A 15,116-nucleotide genomic window follows, 5' to 3' on the forward strand; every position below is an offset into this window, starting at 1 on the left:
TCTTTTCTTTGAAAGAATTAATAAGATGATAAACCTCTGGCCAGACTTATCAAAAAGAAAAGACAGAGGACCCAAATAACTAATATCATGAGGTGAAGAGGAGAGATCACAACAAACACCAAAGAAATACAGACAATTATAAGAACATACAATGAGCAATTGAGGAAGACACAAAGAAATGGAAAAATATTCCATGCTCCTGGATTGGAAGGATAAGTATTGTGAAAATGTCTATGCTACCTAAAGCAATATACACATTTTATGCAATTCCTTTCAAAGTACCATCCATTTTTTTCAAAGAAATGGAACAAATAATCCTAAAATTTATATGGGACCAGAAAAGACCTCGAATAAGCCAAAGGAATATTGAAAAAGAAAGCCAAAGTTGGTGGCATCACAATTCCGGACTTCAAGCTCTATTACAAGCTGTCATTATGAAGACAGCATGGTACTGGCACAAAAACAGACACATAGATCAATGGAACAGAAGAGAGAGGCCCAGAAATAGACCTCAACTCTATGGTCAACTCATCTTCGACAAAGCAGGAAAGAATGTCCAATGGAAAAAAGGACAGCCTCTTCAATAAATGGTGTTGGGAAAATTGGACAGCACTGCAGAAAATGAAAATTGGATCATTTCCTTACACCACACACGAAAATAGACTCAAAATGGATGAAGGATCTCCAATGTGAGAAAGGAATCCATCAAATCCTTGAGGAGACACAGGCAGCACCCTCTTCGACCTCAGCCGCAGCAATTTCTTCCTAGGAACATCACCAAAGGCAGGGAAGCAAGGGCAAAAATGAACTATTGGGATTTTATCAAGATCAAAGCTTTTGCACAGCAAAAGGAAACAGTTAACAAACAAAAGACAACTGACAGAATGGGAGGAAGATATTTGCAAATGACATATCTGATAAAGGGCTAGTGTCCAAAATCTATAAAGAACTTAGCAAAACTGAACACCCAAAGAACAAATAATCCAATCAAGAAATGGGCAGAGGAACAGAACAGAAATTTCTGCAAAGAAGACATCCAGATGGCCAACAGACACTTGAAAAGTGCTCCATATCACTCGGCATCAGGGAAATACAAATCAAAACCACAATGAGATATCACACTCACACCAGTCAGAATGGCTTAAAATTAATAAGTCAGGAAATGACAGATGCTGGTGAGGATGCGGAGAAAGGGGTACCCTCCTACATGTTGGTGGGAATGCAAGCTGGTGCGACCACTCGGGAAAACAGCATGGAGGTTCCTCAAAATGTTGAAAATAGAACTGCCCTATGACCCAGCAATTGCACTGCTGGGTATTTACCCTAAAAGATAAAACGTAGTGATCTGAAAGGGCAATGCACCCGATGTTTATAGCAGCAATGTCTACAACAGCCAAACTATGGAAAGAACCTAGATGTCCATCAGCAGACGAATGGATAAAGAAGATGTGGTATATATACACAATGGAATACTGTGCAGCCATCAAAAGAAATGAAATCTTGCCATTTGCGACGACGTGGATGGAACTAGAGGGTATCATGCTTAGCGAAATAAGTCAATCGGAGAAAGACAACTATCATATGATCTCCCTGATATGAGGGATAGGAGATGCAACATGGGGGGTAAGGGGGTAGGAGAAGAGTAAATGAAACAAGATGGAATTGGGAGGGAGACAAACCATAAGTGACTCTTAATCTCACAAAACAAACTGAGGTTTGATGGGGGGAGAGGGTGTTGGGAGGGGAGTGGGATTATGGACACTGGGGAGGGTATGTGCTATGGTGAGTGCTGTGAAGTGTGTAAACCTGGTGATTCACAGACCTGTACCCCTGGGGATAAAAATATATTATATGTTTATAAAAAATAAAATTAATTAAAAAAAAAGAAAAAAAAAAGAAGACAACGATTGAAAAAAGGTAAGGGTACTAAAATCTCTTATTCATTAACTGAGCAGGAAATCATTTGTGCAGAATTAAATCTTCAACGCGTTTCTGAAGACCTTCAAGGGAATGACAAGAATTACCACTGCAAAAATAAAGCACACAGTAAGACACACAGTACAACTGCTCTAGGATGTGAACTTGGGGTGCAGATGTGTGGGGAAGAGTAGGGAATGATCTCACATATTTTTCATTTGTTGGTGAGAGCTTGAAGTTGGAATAAGGTATTTTCATTGATATCTGAGGACTAACTTTACTCAGGCGTTGTAAATCATAGTCTTTGACCAACAACTCATGGAGCATTGTGTTTAATGGAAATTAAATGACATATGGCCAGAAAGATTACAATGGTAGATATGGGTTTGTGGTCCATGTTTATACCTATGATTCCCTGTGCATCTTTGATTCTCTTGTATGTAAACTGTCTAAACTTTAGTCTTCATCCATCCATCCTTTCACTGTTTCATTTCTCTCCCCACAGATTTGCCGTCATCTCTAGAGACGCTCCTTGCTGTGATTTTGGGAATCACCTGCCTTGTCTTGACCTATATTGTAGCAAGAATGATAAGTTCTCATCCCTGTGAGTAAATCTTTGAATGATTATGAGAAATCTTTTCATTTTAATGATCATCAGTGCCTCTAAGCATATCAAGTATCATGGAATGGAACTTTCCTTTTCATGTATGCATTTAGACAAATGTGGAATGCTTATTCTTAATTTCTCAAAAGTATAAATAACAATGATTGTAGAAAATATTCATGTACACATAATTGAAAACACAAGTTAATTCTTGAGACTCGGTAAACGAAATACTCTAAGAAATGCTGATGTTTGGTTGTTTAAGGTTTTGGATTGATTTACCCTCAAATCTTAATGATATTGTTAATTTTAGCAAATCAGTTTTATTCCAGAATATTCTAATCTTAGAAAGTATATCAAGTTTCAAACAGAAAAACTAGACTTATTACAAGGATTAATTTTTATTTTTAGATAGTGGAACACCACAGCAGAACAATTCGTACCCAGTTACAAGAATCCAGGAATGTATGTAATGATTTTTATAGTTCTGATAGTAGTACAGTTTATATTTTGTCTCCATTTAGGCTGTACAAAATCATCATAGAGTTTGAGGGGAAACATATATTTTAAATGCAGAAAATAGATGTTAGTACGTAATGATTATAAGAGCTTATTCCTTCTTAATGCAACAATATAAAGAAATCCTCCTTTAAAATTACCATACCCATTGGGCACCTGGGTGGCTCAGTTGGTTAAGCACCTGCCTTTGGCTCAGGTCATGATCCTGGAGTCCCGGAATCTAGTCCCACATCTGGCCCCCAGCTCCACAGGGGAGTCTGCTTCTCCCTCTGTCCTTCATCTCTCTCGTCCTCTCTCTCACTCTCTCTCAAATAAATTTAAAAAAAAATCTTTAAAATTGCCATACCCTTTGTTAGTAACTGCTTCAAATTTCCTTCTGCCCTGACATGATAAGAGGTAAATCATTATATAATTCCAAAAAAGTGGTTTTGTTCAGTGACTCAAATGACGTGTAGATATGGACTTTTTTGTGTGTTTGCCTTTTATAGGCACATAAATTAGGGGAGGGAAGCCTGACTCTTTTGGGAGTGTGTGTGTGTTTTATTTTTGCCAGCTGTGAGGGTGCATGGACATGTCATATACATATGTGTATATATATGAAAGTTGCAAATTTGTGAGTTTTAATATTCAAAGTCTTTTGGCTAATATCTCATAATCTTTCTTTAGCTGACCCATGTGGTCATTGTCCAAAAGAGTGGATTACATATTCCAAAGATTGCTACTACATTAGCACTGAAAGAAAACCATGGAATGAGAGTCAGTTGTCCTGTGCTTCTAAGAACTCTACCCTGCTCTCCATAGAGGATGAAGAGGAAATGGTGAGGTTTCAAATGTTTCCAGCTTTTATTAAAAGCCTATCATTTAATATTACATTTGTAGATCTCATCCATATAGTCAAACATATTTCTTACTTATTTTAAAATCTGTTACTATTCTATAGTTTGAATCTATGATATTTTACTATTTTTATACCTTTAATGTACATTTAATAATTTCTAGTTCTTGCTTTTCATAGAAAGCCATACTTCTATAAATGCTCTTTTGACTGAAATAACCTACTATATTTCTTACCACACATCATGAAAACTATATGACTGGGGCACCTGAGTGGCTCAGTGGGTTAAGCCTCTGCCTTCAGCTCAGGTCATGATCTCAAGGTCCTGGGATTGTGTATCAGGCTCTCTGCTCAACGGGGAGCCTTCTTCCTACCCCCCCTCTGCCTACCTCTCTGCCTACTTGTGATCTCTCTCTCTCTGTCAAATAAATAAGTAAAATCTTAAAAAAAGAAAACTATATGATTGTGCATACTAATCAAAAAGTAGTCAGAATATAATTACAAATCAGATAATGAGCGAGAAGTTTTGAGTCTCTATTAGTCCTGCCAATTTTAATGCTGTGAAATATCTTTGCTTATTTTTGGAATTTGTATCGATTGAATCATTCAGTATGCATTATTATATGTGTCTCCTTTTGCTCTCATATCATATTTGTAATCTGTCTATATTACTGCATTTGTCTATAGTTTGTGAATTTTCACTGCTGCTGTCTTATATGAATAGGACATTTTAAAAACTATCCTCAGAAACTTACATTCTTTTTAGTATGTGGGTTTTATGAATAATTATTTTATGAAAGGCTTTTTCTATGTGTTTCCCACATATTGCATTTATAATAACTTATTATACAGAACTACATAGAATATAGTATATTTATGAAATGTAAATAATGCATTTGTCAAAATAATGCATAAATGTAACATTACAATTATGTTTACATGAGTTTATTACACATTTTTTTCTAAGCATTAGTATGAAATTGCACGGTAATAGATATGTGTGTCTTTCAATATATTACATTATCCCTACATTTATCTAATGTATTGTGTAAATACATTGTACAAAATAGTCCCTTGATCCGAAAATCAGAGGTCTGAGAAAAATTATGACAAAAAGTTCTGGTGGTTATATAACATTATCATTTTTCTGGGATGTGAGTTATTAGGATATTGTCTTCGGTGAGAAGGACTCAAGTGTATCCCTTGCTCATTTCTCCTAGATGTTGTTTTCTTTTGTCTTCTTGGAAGTCATTATCATGTTTTAAATATGAGCTCTTTTTTGAGTTTACAAGATGGAAATAGCTCTATATTGCATTTTACTCCTCTATTGGAGTCCTTTAATGATCAGAATTTTAGTATTACCATGTTCCCATATTTCATTTGGGTATTAGCGATTATTTTGAACCTATTTCAGAAGTTAACTAAAGTTCATAACATAATTTCCCATATTACTTTTATCATTTTTCTTTATTTATTAATTTTTCACTTTAATTAGAGTTTCTGATGCAATTGGGAATTATTTTTGGTGATGTTGTGTTTGGCGATGCAGTGAGATAAATGTGAAGGTTATAGTTTTCTACATCATGAACCTAATTGACGGAGCATAATGTAAGCAAAGTTGATCTTTTCTTCATAAATAGCTTTAATACATATATAGTCATATACATTCCACATATGTTCTAATCTGCTTCATATAAACAATGTAGATAGTATATATCATTATATAGAAAATTATAAACACATATATCAGTCTACACATTTTGTCACAACCCACAGCACTTTGAATAAAATGTAGAGCCTTACCTTTCTTGATGTCCCTTTACTGTGTCTCATTTCTATTATGTTTTAAATGTTTCTCTACTTACATTGAGAATTATGTGAATGTTATCACTTTGCTACAACTGATGATTTTTATTCAAATATCAAACAATTTAGACTCTAGAATTGAAGCGAAGTCCCTAGACTAATGATAGTTTTATACTTTTCTTTTGTTTTCCCTTTCTTCCTGGTGATCCTTGCAAGATTGCTTCTGTTACCATTTTAATTCTGTTTGGATAATTCCCTTTAGCAGTTCTTTCAGAGTGGGGTGGCGGTGACACTTTTCCTAGTTTTCTTTATCTCAGAATGTCTTGAGTTTCCCGTATTCCTGAGTGATATGTCCCATGGATAGTCAATGGTTGCCTGAAATAACGCACTTAGTGTCTACATTTTTTTGTTTGTTTGTTTGTTTAGGTCTTTCTAGATGCCTTTTTTCTATTATGTGACTAGAGAGAAAAAAAAAATATTTGGGGGCCTTTTGTCTGTGCACTTTTGTTGTCTGTGGTTTGCTCCCAGTCTGAGATATGTGAGCAAAGGAGAAATTCAGGGCACTCACCACCGTGTCATTCCTCGGGGTTAGAGGGCACAGTTCTGTCAGTTTTCTCATCACCTGTTTGAATGTTATGTTGTTTTGTGTATAATATCCAGGTTTTTAGCTGTATTTGGGGGGGAAGTTAGGGAACAGTAGCATATCCTCTCCTTGCTGGAATAGGAATTCTGATATGTAGTGGTTCTAAGTGAATGTTCCTAAGACTGATAGTGTTGAGCAACTTTCTCTGTATTTATTTGCCATCAATATACATTTTTGGTGAAGTATCTTGAAAATTTTTTTATATTTTTTAATTTTTGTTATCATATTTTGAGAATTCTTTCTGTATCCTGGCAGCAAGTTTTTTATTAGATGTATTATTTGTAAATATTTCCTCTCAGTCTGTGACTTGTCTTTCTTTTCTCTTCAAAGCGCAGACATATCTAAGGAAACTACACTTCATCACTTTTGTTCTTTTATGGATCGTGTTTTCTTTCTCTCTAAGAAAATCAATGCCCAACTTGAGGTCAGATGTTCTTCCTAATAAATCTTCTTGAAATTTTATCATTTGCACTAACAGATGATCATTTTTAAACATTTTTGTATATGGATAAACTATATATTATTAATTTGTTTTGAAACTAATGTTTCCACAACCTACATTTATTTATTTATTTATTTATTTTTAAGATTTTCTTTATTTATTGACAGGGAGAGGACACAGCAAGAGAGGGAACATGAGCAGAGGGAGTAGGAGAGGGAAGTGGCAGGCCTCCTGCCAAGCAGGGAGCCCAATGTGGTACTCGATCCCAGGACCCTGGGATCATGGTCTGAGCTAAAGGCAGACGCTTAGCGGACTGAGCCATCCAGACACCCCACCACAACATTTATTTTAATACTATACTTTCTCCAAGGAATGATTTTGCATCATTGCCTAAATCTGCATTCCATATATGTGTGGGTATGAACTTTGCTCTTCCGCCTCAGTATCTTTGATCTTGTATATATTTTTGTCAATCCATACTTTAACAACTGTCCTTTTATAAACAGTGGATTTATATTAGTTCTTTTTCAGAGTTATTGTATCTATTCTAGATCTTTGCATGAATGTTTTCTTTTTTTTAAATTCACTTTTTTTAAAGATTTTATTTATTTATTTGACAGACAGAGATCACAAGTAGGCAGAGAGACAGACAGAGAGAGAGAGAGGGAGGAAGCAGGTTCCTGGCAGAGCAGAGAGCCTGATACAGGGCTCGATCCCAGGACCCTGGGATCATGACCTGAGCCAAAGGCAGAGGCTTTCACCCACTGAGCCACCCAGGCACCCCTGAATGTTTTCTTTTTTATTTCTATCAGTTTAAATGTCTTTTTAATGAAAAATAAAAATGAGTTTTATCTTCTGCATCATAGAAATCACATCTTTTGACCTTCTTTACTCTGCTAATGTGACATATTAAGTTAATGGAATTGCAAATATAAATCTGATTTGTTATTGCATCAATAAATCTACTTTTCTTGTAGTTCATTATTTTATATATTATCACAATCAGTTAGATTGCCACTGACATGTAATTTCCTTTTGTTAGTATTACAAGAAAATGCACACAACATGTATTTTATTAGACCATTTTTTCTACCTTGTAAGATCTTCTTTTTGGTTTTTAATTTACATTTCATCTTTCTTTCCTCGTAAGCATCTAAGTATTCTATAACTGACTATGAAAAGTTTTCTGCATTAGAGATTAAATTATATTAGAAGTTAAGACACTTCTGATATTTTTATTTTCTTTTGTTTTGGTTTTCACAAGTTGTATTTGGTAGGATGCTTTCAATTTTACGTCTAGTTTTAAACATATTTACGTATTTTCATGGTATTCTCTTATGTTAATTTTACTGTGGTACAATGTACATACAGACTGTTCCACATGAGATACAAGACCAACAGCTGGCTGAATTTTCAAGTGTCACCATCATAGGAAGGAGAAAATGAATATTACCAGCACTGCAAAATGCCCCTTTCATGTTTTCAGCTCCATTTACAAACATTTACATAAGTAGAATAATACAGTATGCATATTTTATTTTTGGCATTTTCAGGGGAAGCTAAACTTGTGCCTTTCATCTATAGTTGCATGAAGTTGTAAATCGTCCAAACTCCTTGCTGTTTCTTTTTCTTTTTTTAAGATTTATTTATTTATTTGAGAGAGAGAGATCACTGGTAGGCAGAGACTGAGAGAGATCACTGGTAGGCAGAGAGGCATGCAGAGAGGGGCAGGGGGGAAGCAGGCTCACCTCTGAGCAGAGAGCCTGATACAGGGCTTGATCCCAGGACCCTGGGATCATGACCTGAGCCGAAAGCAGAGGTTTTAACCCACTAAACCATCTAGGCTCCCCTCCTTGCTGCTCTGTTGTTTGGTTCTATTACAGGGCACTCATCCACGCTATTGCTAATGCTCCTGGATATTTGGGTATTGATCGACTTAGGCTGCCATGAGTTACTCTACTATTCGTACTTCACAGTCAATTTTCTACTTAGTATATGTTTATTATTTCTTTTTCTTTCTAACTTTAATAGTTTCTTCTCTGTACAGTATCTTGAGAGGGAATCTATTCAGATCATCCATTTTATAACATTCTTCCTTTTGGGTATAAGTGACAGAGCTATGAATTGTCTCTAAACACTACTTTTGTTCCATCTTAAAACTTTTGATATATTCTCAGTTTTGTATCACCCAGTACAAGGTATTTTCACAGATTTTATTTTTGAACTATATATATTTCAGGAAGTGTGTCACTTTTCCACATGTTTGGAAATCCCTAAAATTTCTTTCTGTTGTTGCTTCTAGTTTATTTCTTTAGAGAAAATTTGATTTGTCTTCAGAGAATATACTTTGTAAAATTTCCATCCTGTCAATGTTTGATCCCTATTTATGACCTAGAAGAATAATTTCTATATATGCCAGTTTTGTCAAGCTGTTTCCTAGAGCTCTGCCAGTCTTCCATGGGGCTCCTGATTTTGTGACTGGATGGTCTCTCATTTACTGATGGAAGAGTTTTACAATCTCCAACTGTGTTCATTGAATTGTTCATTTATCTTCCCAAATCTGTCAGTTTCTATTTCATGTGTTTAAGGGTTCCATTGTTTGGAATTATAATTTATAATTATTTAATCTTTTTCTCATATGGACAGCCTTAATGTGTGAAATGTTTCTTTTAAATTCTAATTAAATTTCTTGTTTTAACAGCTACGTTTTCTGATACTAGAATAGCCATTTGTACTCACTTATGGGGTTACTGTTTGTATGGATAGCTCTTTTGCTTTTGTTTTTCTTTCATCCCTTGTGCCTTCAAATCTAAAGTGTGTATATTACAGAAAGCATAATGACAGATCTTATTCTTTTTTTCTTATTCAGGAAGATAATTTATATTTTTTGATGGTAATATTTACTGAATTAGCATGAATGTATTATTTTGATAGTTGGATTTAGGTCTCCCATTTTGCTATTCATTCTATATTTGTGTCTTGTTTTCTTCTTCTGCCTGATGTATAACACTTATCTGATGTATATATGTAGGAGTGACATCACTGAATAATATGGTATTTTTATTTGTAATGCTTGAAAAAATGCTGTACTATTTTCCATTGTGGCAGCTCCAATTTATATTTCTTCCAAAGGATTTCCTTTTCTTAAGATCCTCACCATTATTCTCTTATGGTTTTGGAAAAAGCAATTCTAACTGGTGAGAGTTGATATTTTATTGTGATTTTGATTTTCATTTTCATGATGATCAGTGGTTTTCTTTCTTGTACCTATTGGCCATTTCTATGTCTTCAGAAAAGTGTTTCTCAGACCTTGTGCCCATTTCTGAATTGGATTATTTTCCTTGTTTTTATTGCATTGGTTGTGATATTTATGTATTATGGATATTGGTCCCTCATCTGATATATGGTTTACAATATTTCCCTGTTCTGTACGTTGTTCTTCCAAATATTTTTTCAACTTCTTTGTTCTTTCCTTTGCTGTGCAAGTGCTCTTTAGTTTAATGTACTCTGTTAATTTTCTTCTTTTTCTTTCTCATTCATGAGATGAATTAATTCTATTATTCCTTTCTCAATTTCATATATTTTTTCTACTGTATCTCCAATTTCTGGAGAGCCAATGAAGTGAATTTTCATTCAGGTGTATAATGATAAACTAAGAATTTCTCTGTGGTTTATTCATATAGTTTTATTTCTCTATTGATATTTCCTATTTGCTATATTCCTGCCATTAAATGTTCATTTACTTATCTGAACTGTTTTCTTTATTATTTCCATATAATTATTTTTTTTAAGATTTCTCTTATTTATTTCAGAGAGATTGAGAGACAGAGACAGCACAAGCATGAGTGGGGAGGAAGGGCACAGGGAGAAATGACTCCCCACTGAGCAGGGAGCCCAATGTGGGGCTTGATCCCAGGACCCTGGAATCATGACATGAGCCAAAGGCAGAAGTTTAACCAACTGAGCCACCCAGGTGCCCCATATAATTTCTGTATATTTATAAACAGTACTCTAAAATACTGTCTTTTAATTAATGTAACACCTTATCCCAGTAGAAGTTTATATTGACCTATGCTTTCACTTAGCATAGAAGACATTTGTCAGTGTTTTTTCATGTTCTGTATTTTGTTTTTGATTTTAGGTAGATATTTTTGGTAATACAGTATAAATAACAGTCTGTTTCATATTCTTAGATGTATGTTTTTTTTAAGTTCTACACTATACTGAAGGATCTTCTCCCGTATAATCTGCCTGCTGATATATTTGTTCACTGTTTCCAAATTCTTATTCTTTATTTTTATTTTTTAGCCTACATGCCCTGGTGATTTTGTAGCTTAGATGAAACCCACAAGTTTTTTAAAAACTGTATTCAAAGACTGCAAGTCAGTAGAGCTTGTACCTTCTGCCATGGTGTGTGTGTGTGTGTATGAGTGTGAGAGGGAAGTGCTCACAACTTGAATATCAGTTCTCAAGTCTCCTTCTGCTTTCACTTTCTGCTGGCTCATCTTGGTCTCCTCTCCATGTGTGCATAATTTTTTCCATCAGTCAGGAGTGTGTAGAAAGCTCATGTCAACTCTTCTGTTGTACTCTCACTAACAATATCTTGCCATTGTATATATGGGGGTCACAATGCTTGACAGAAAACCACAACCTCTGACTAATGAACATATGGGTTTTCCTCATTCATTAACAAGCAAAATCATCACTCTGAGCTGAAAAGTCAATGGGCTCTTTCAGTCCCTTCCCCACTGCTGATCGAGTCTCCCCTGTGGCACCAGCACCATTGCTTTCTGCAGCTTCTCCAAATTATGGAACTACAAGCTTCTGGATCACTGAGCTACGGTGGGCAGGTACGGAGGCATGGGAGCAGTTCTGGGCTAGAAAACTACAGATGTGCTCCTTTTCACATGAATCTCTAGGAGTTTTTCAATAATGGATATTTCATAAAGTATTATTAACCTTTGATAAATTATCAGAACACTGCAATCATCTTTGTAATGTTTTCCTATTCATTTACTCCTACTAAGATATTTTTATAACATGTTCAGTGTATAACACTATATTAAAATGTGAAAGATTCTATAGAATAAGAAAACATAACAGTGGTTATTACAAATTCAAATAAGAGCTTTTATTTGACTTCTAAAAAAATTGTTTTCTCATAGTGTTTGTTCGGCTTCCTCATTCATTCTTCATGGATTAGTAGAATTTCCCAGAGTATCAATATTAATCCATCTCTGTGTCCAAAAGACTCTGCCTTCTTTCCTAAACCGTAACTTTCTTGACAACTTTTGTATTTTATGCCTTAAGAGGACCAATCTTACAAAGAATCAGTACAGTACGTGAACAATCCTATAACACAATTGTTAAAGTGTTTCCATAGCAGAATAATATGGGAAATACTCAGATTCAGATGTACAACTGTTACTTTACATAAACTGTTTATTGTTCAAAATATTGTGATTTATATTTTTTAAGAGTAATAAGATATAATTCTCTGTATTTCAGGTCCTCAGTTTTTTCAGCAAGTGACAAGAATTGTCCATTTTTCAACTTTGACTCAAACATAAGATCTTTTGAAAACTGTTTAGATCTAAAAATATATGTTTATAAGCATTAGGCATTTTAGTTACCTAATTTTGGTATAATGCTATCTCACCACCTATAAAGAAGATATTTCTCATTTCTTCAAAAGGCATGCAATTTTCCTATATACTTTTCAGATACTCTTTTTAGAACAATTTTAGTTCACAACAAAATTGAGAAGAAGGTACATAGCTACCTCCAGTGTCCCTGTATGCACACATGTGTGGCCTTGCCCATTCTCAGCATCATTCACTAGAATGGCTCATTGGTTACCAAAAAGGAACCTGCAGTTTGAATCATAATCATGCAAAGCCCAAAGTGCACCTGAGGTTTCCCCCTTGGTGTCAAAGAACTGTTTTTCCATCTTAATTTTATTAATGTAAAAAATATATGCTCAGGTACATATTATACAGTTCTTAAGCTTTTGTTATTTGTTAAATAATAAAGTGCAAATTATAATATCAGGCACTGTTATTGTGAAGTCTTCAATAAGGTCATCAATCCACTCATATTTCCAAATGAATTGATTTATCCTGCAAATAAAGATTGCAAATAAGGGTTGAATGACCCTGGGTGGCAAGATTACCCATGAGAATTGACTCAGGAACAGAAAACAAGGAAGGGGGCGCCTGGGTGGCTCAGTGGATTAAGCCACTGCCTCCGGCTCGGGTCATGACCTCAGGGTCCTGGGATCGAGCCCCACATCGGGCTCTCTGCTCAGCAGGGAGTCTGCTTCCTCCTCTCTCTCTCTCTGCCTGCCTCTCTGCCTACTTGTGATCTCTCTCTCTGTCAAATAAATAAATAAAATCTTAAAAAAAACAAAACAAAGGAAGACTGATGTAAACCATTATTATCCAATTGTAAGGGAAAGTCTACTAGATGGAAAGGCTACTAAAATGAAGAAAATCATAAAGAATTTCTTAGGATTAAAGGAGAGTACCCAAGGGAGAGATCACTGGGAAGCCACATCTGCTCTCTGAAGATGGGATTTAGATATCATTGAAGACAATGTGGACACACACAGCTTCCTGGCACACATGCTCCCTGCGTTGACCTGGGACAGAGCAGCTCCAGAGTCCACAGGTTGAACTAGGTGGGGATGGATCTCAGGCTGTGACTGGCAGGCAGGAAGAACGCCTGTTAGGAGGCACAAAGCAGAAGGGCAGGAAGCTTTGACTGGGACTGGCCACAAGGACCTGCTGGAGGCTGAATACACTTCCTGTGTGCATGCAGCTGGCAACAAAGCCATAGGGGCCAAACACCCTGAAAACACCATGAAACCAGGAAGAAGAGCCCTTTCTCTTGCAGGATCTCTCCACTGCCTTTATTAACGGAATTTAGCCTCATGTGAGCTGACAAGGAAGAGACTTTATAGGATCCCGCTCCATTGTCTGAGAACAGGGCACAGAGGGATGGGTAGATTTAGAGCTGAGAGTACTAAATTGTTAACAGACACTCAGGGTTATAATGCAACAAACACAGGATTGCTATATACAAGCCATTCCCCTCTGCCCCACGTCCTCAGAGAAAGGGATAAACCCTTTTCTTCTGAATCACTTTTAGTCCAGCACTATAAAAAATTAGTTTCATTTTTTGGTAGAGAGTGGTTTCTTCTCAATCATTAATAACCAGGGTCCTTCACTACTTTTTCTGGTGTGATGTTTTCCTTACTTGGAGTTCAGATATTTTAGAAGACATCTATTTTTTATTAAATTCTCCAAGTCCCCACTTCTGTTGCCCTTACCCAGACCCAAAACTACTTTGGTCTAAAAAATAAAATGTTAAATAATGAAGAAAACAAGAATAAAAGTTAAAGATATTTGTGTGAGTTGAACAGCTTATTATTCCCATAACTCAGGAATAACTTTAGTAATTTGATAATGATTCAGATATTTCTACCTTAGTTCAATGACAAGAGGGAGAGAGATTGAGCTCAATTATTACTTGCAAAAAAATTCATACTTTTATATACATGTGTATCTTTGAATATAGACTTTTTTTGCACATATTATTTTTTTTAAAGATTTTATTTATTTATTTGACAGAGAGAGATCACAGTAGACAGGCAGATAGAGAGAGAGAGGGAAGCAGGCTCCCTGCTGAGCAGGGAGCCCGATGCGGGACTCGATCCCAGGACCCTGAGATCATGACCTGAGCTGAAGGCAGAGGCCCAACCCACTGAGCCACCCAGGCGCCCGCACATATTATTTTTTTAAGGTTTGTTATTTATTTTGCACAGAGAGAGAGAGTTCAAGGAGGGAGAGCAGCAGTCAGAGAGAGAAGCAAGTTGCCACTGTAAAGAGAGCCAGACTGGGGGTGTAGCACTCAATTCTAGGACCTGGGATCATGACCTGAGCGTAAAGCAGACGCTTAACTGACTGAGCCACCCAAATACCCCTACACATATTCTTTACACTCTCTGTACTGATTTCTTATACTCTGATTGAGAAATTAATTCAAAATCAAATTCATATAGTATGTAAATGCTACCTGTAACAATTTGCTGACATTGTGCTCAAACAACCCAAGATTGCAATGACATTGTAAGATAAGCATTTACTTCTCATTCACCAGTTTCTGCTTTGGGTGGGTTTTAGTTGATCTAGGCTTGGCACGCATGGGCTTGGCTCCAGACTGCAAGTACAGATTCAGCTCAGATCTTTTGGACATATTTTATTCTTAGAAGAGGAGCTACCTAATATATATAACATCTTATAGCAGAGATTAGTGGTTAAGAGAAATGTGCTTCTTTTTTTTTTTAATT

The 15,116-nt window shown here is 35.8% G+C and overlaps 1 protein-coding gene across 1 annotated transcript; it reads left to right on the forward strand.

Moving 5' to 3' along the window:
* Positions 1–2,464: 2,464 nt before the first annotated feature.
* Positions 2,465–12,794, forward strand: LOC125107332 (NKG2-C type II integral membrane protein-like). Its single transcript, XM_047742304.1, has 5 exons — positions 2,465–2,521; positions 2,933–2,986; positions 3,707–3,858; positions 11,932–12,038; positions 12,275–12,794. Exons 1-5 carry the CDS (start codon positions 2,503–2,505, stop codon positions 12,384–12,386), a joined length of 444 nt encoding a protein of 147 aa, XP_047598260.1. The 5' UTR covers positions 2,465–2,502; the 3' UTR covers positions 12,387–12,794.
* The last annotated feature ends 2,322 nt before the right edge of the window (positions 12,795–15,116 follow it).

The sequence above is a fragment of the Lutra lutra genome, chromosome 8 (assembly GCF_902655055.1).
Source record: "Lutra lutra chromosome 8, mLutLut1.2, whole genome shotgun sequence".
NCBI lineage: Eukaryota > Metazoa > Chordata > Mammalia > Carnivora > Mustelidae > Lutra > Lutra lutra.

What these genes read in the sequence shown, in the direction of transcription:
- LOC125107332 (XM_047742304.1), top strand. An exon ending in AGTTACAAGAATCCAGGAAT is followed by an intron (nt 2,987 to 3,706) that starts GTATGTAATGAT and finishes ATCTTTCTTTAG; the next exon opens with CTGACCCATGTGGTCATTGT. An exon ending in TCTGCCTTCTTTCCTAAACC is followed by an intron (nt 12,039 to 12,274) that starts GTAACTTTCTTG and finishes TCTGTATTTCAG; the next exon opens with GTCCTCAGTTTTTTCAGCAA.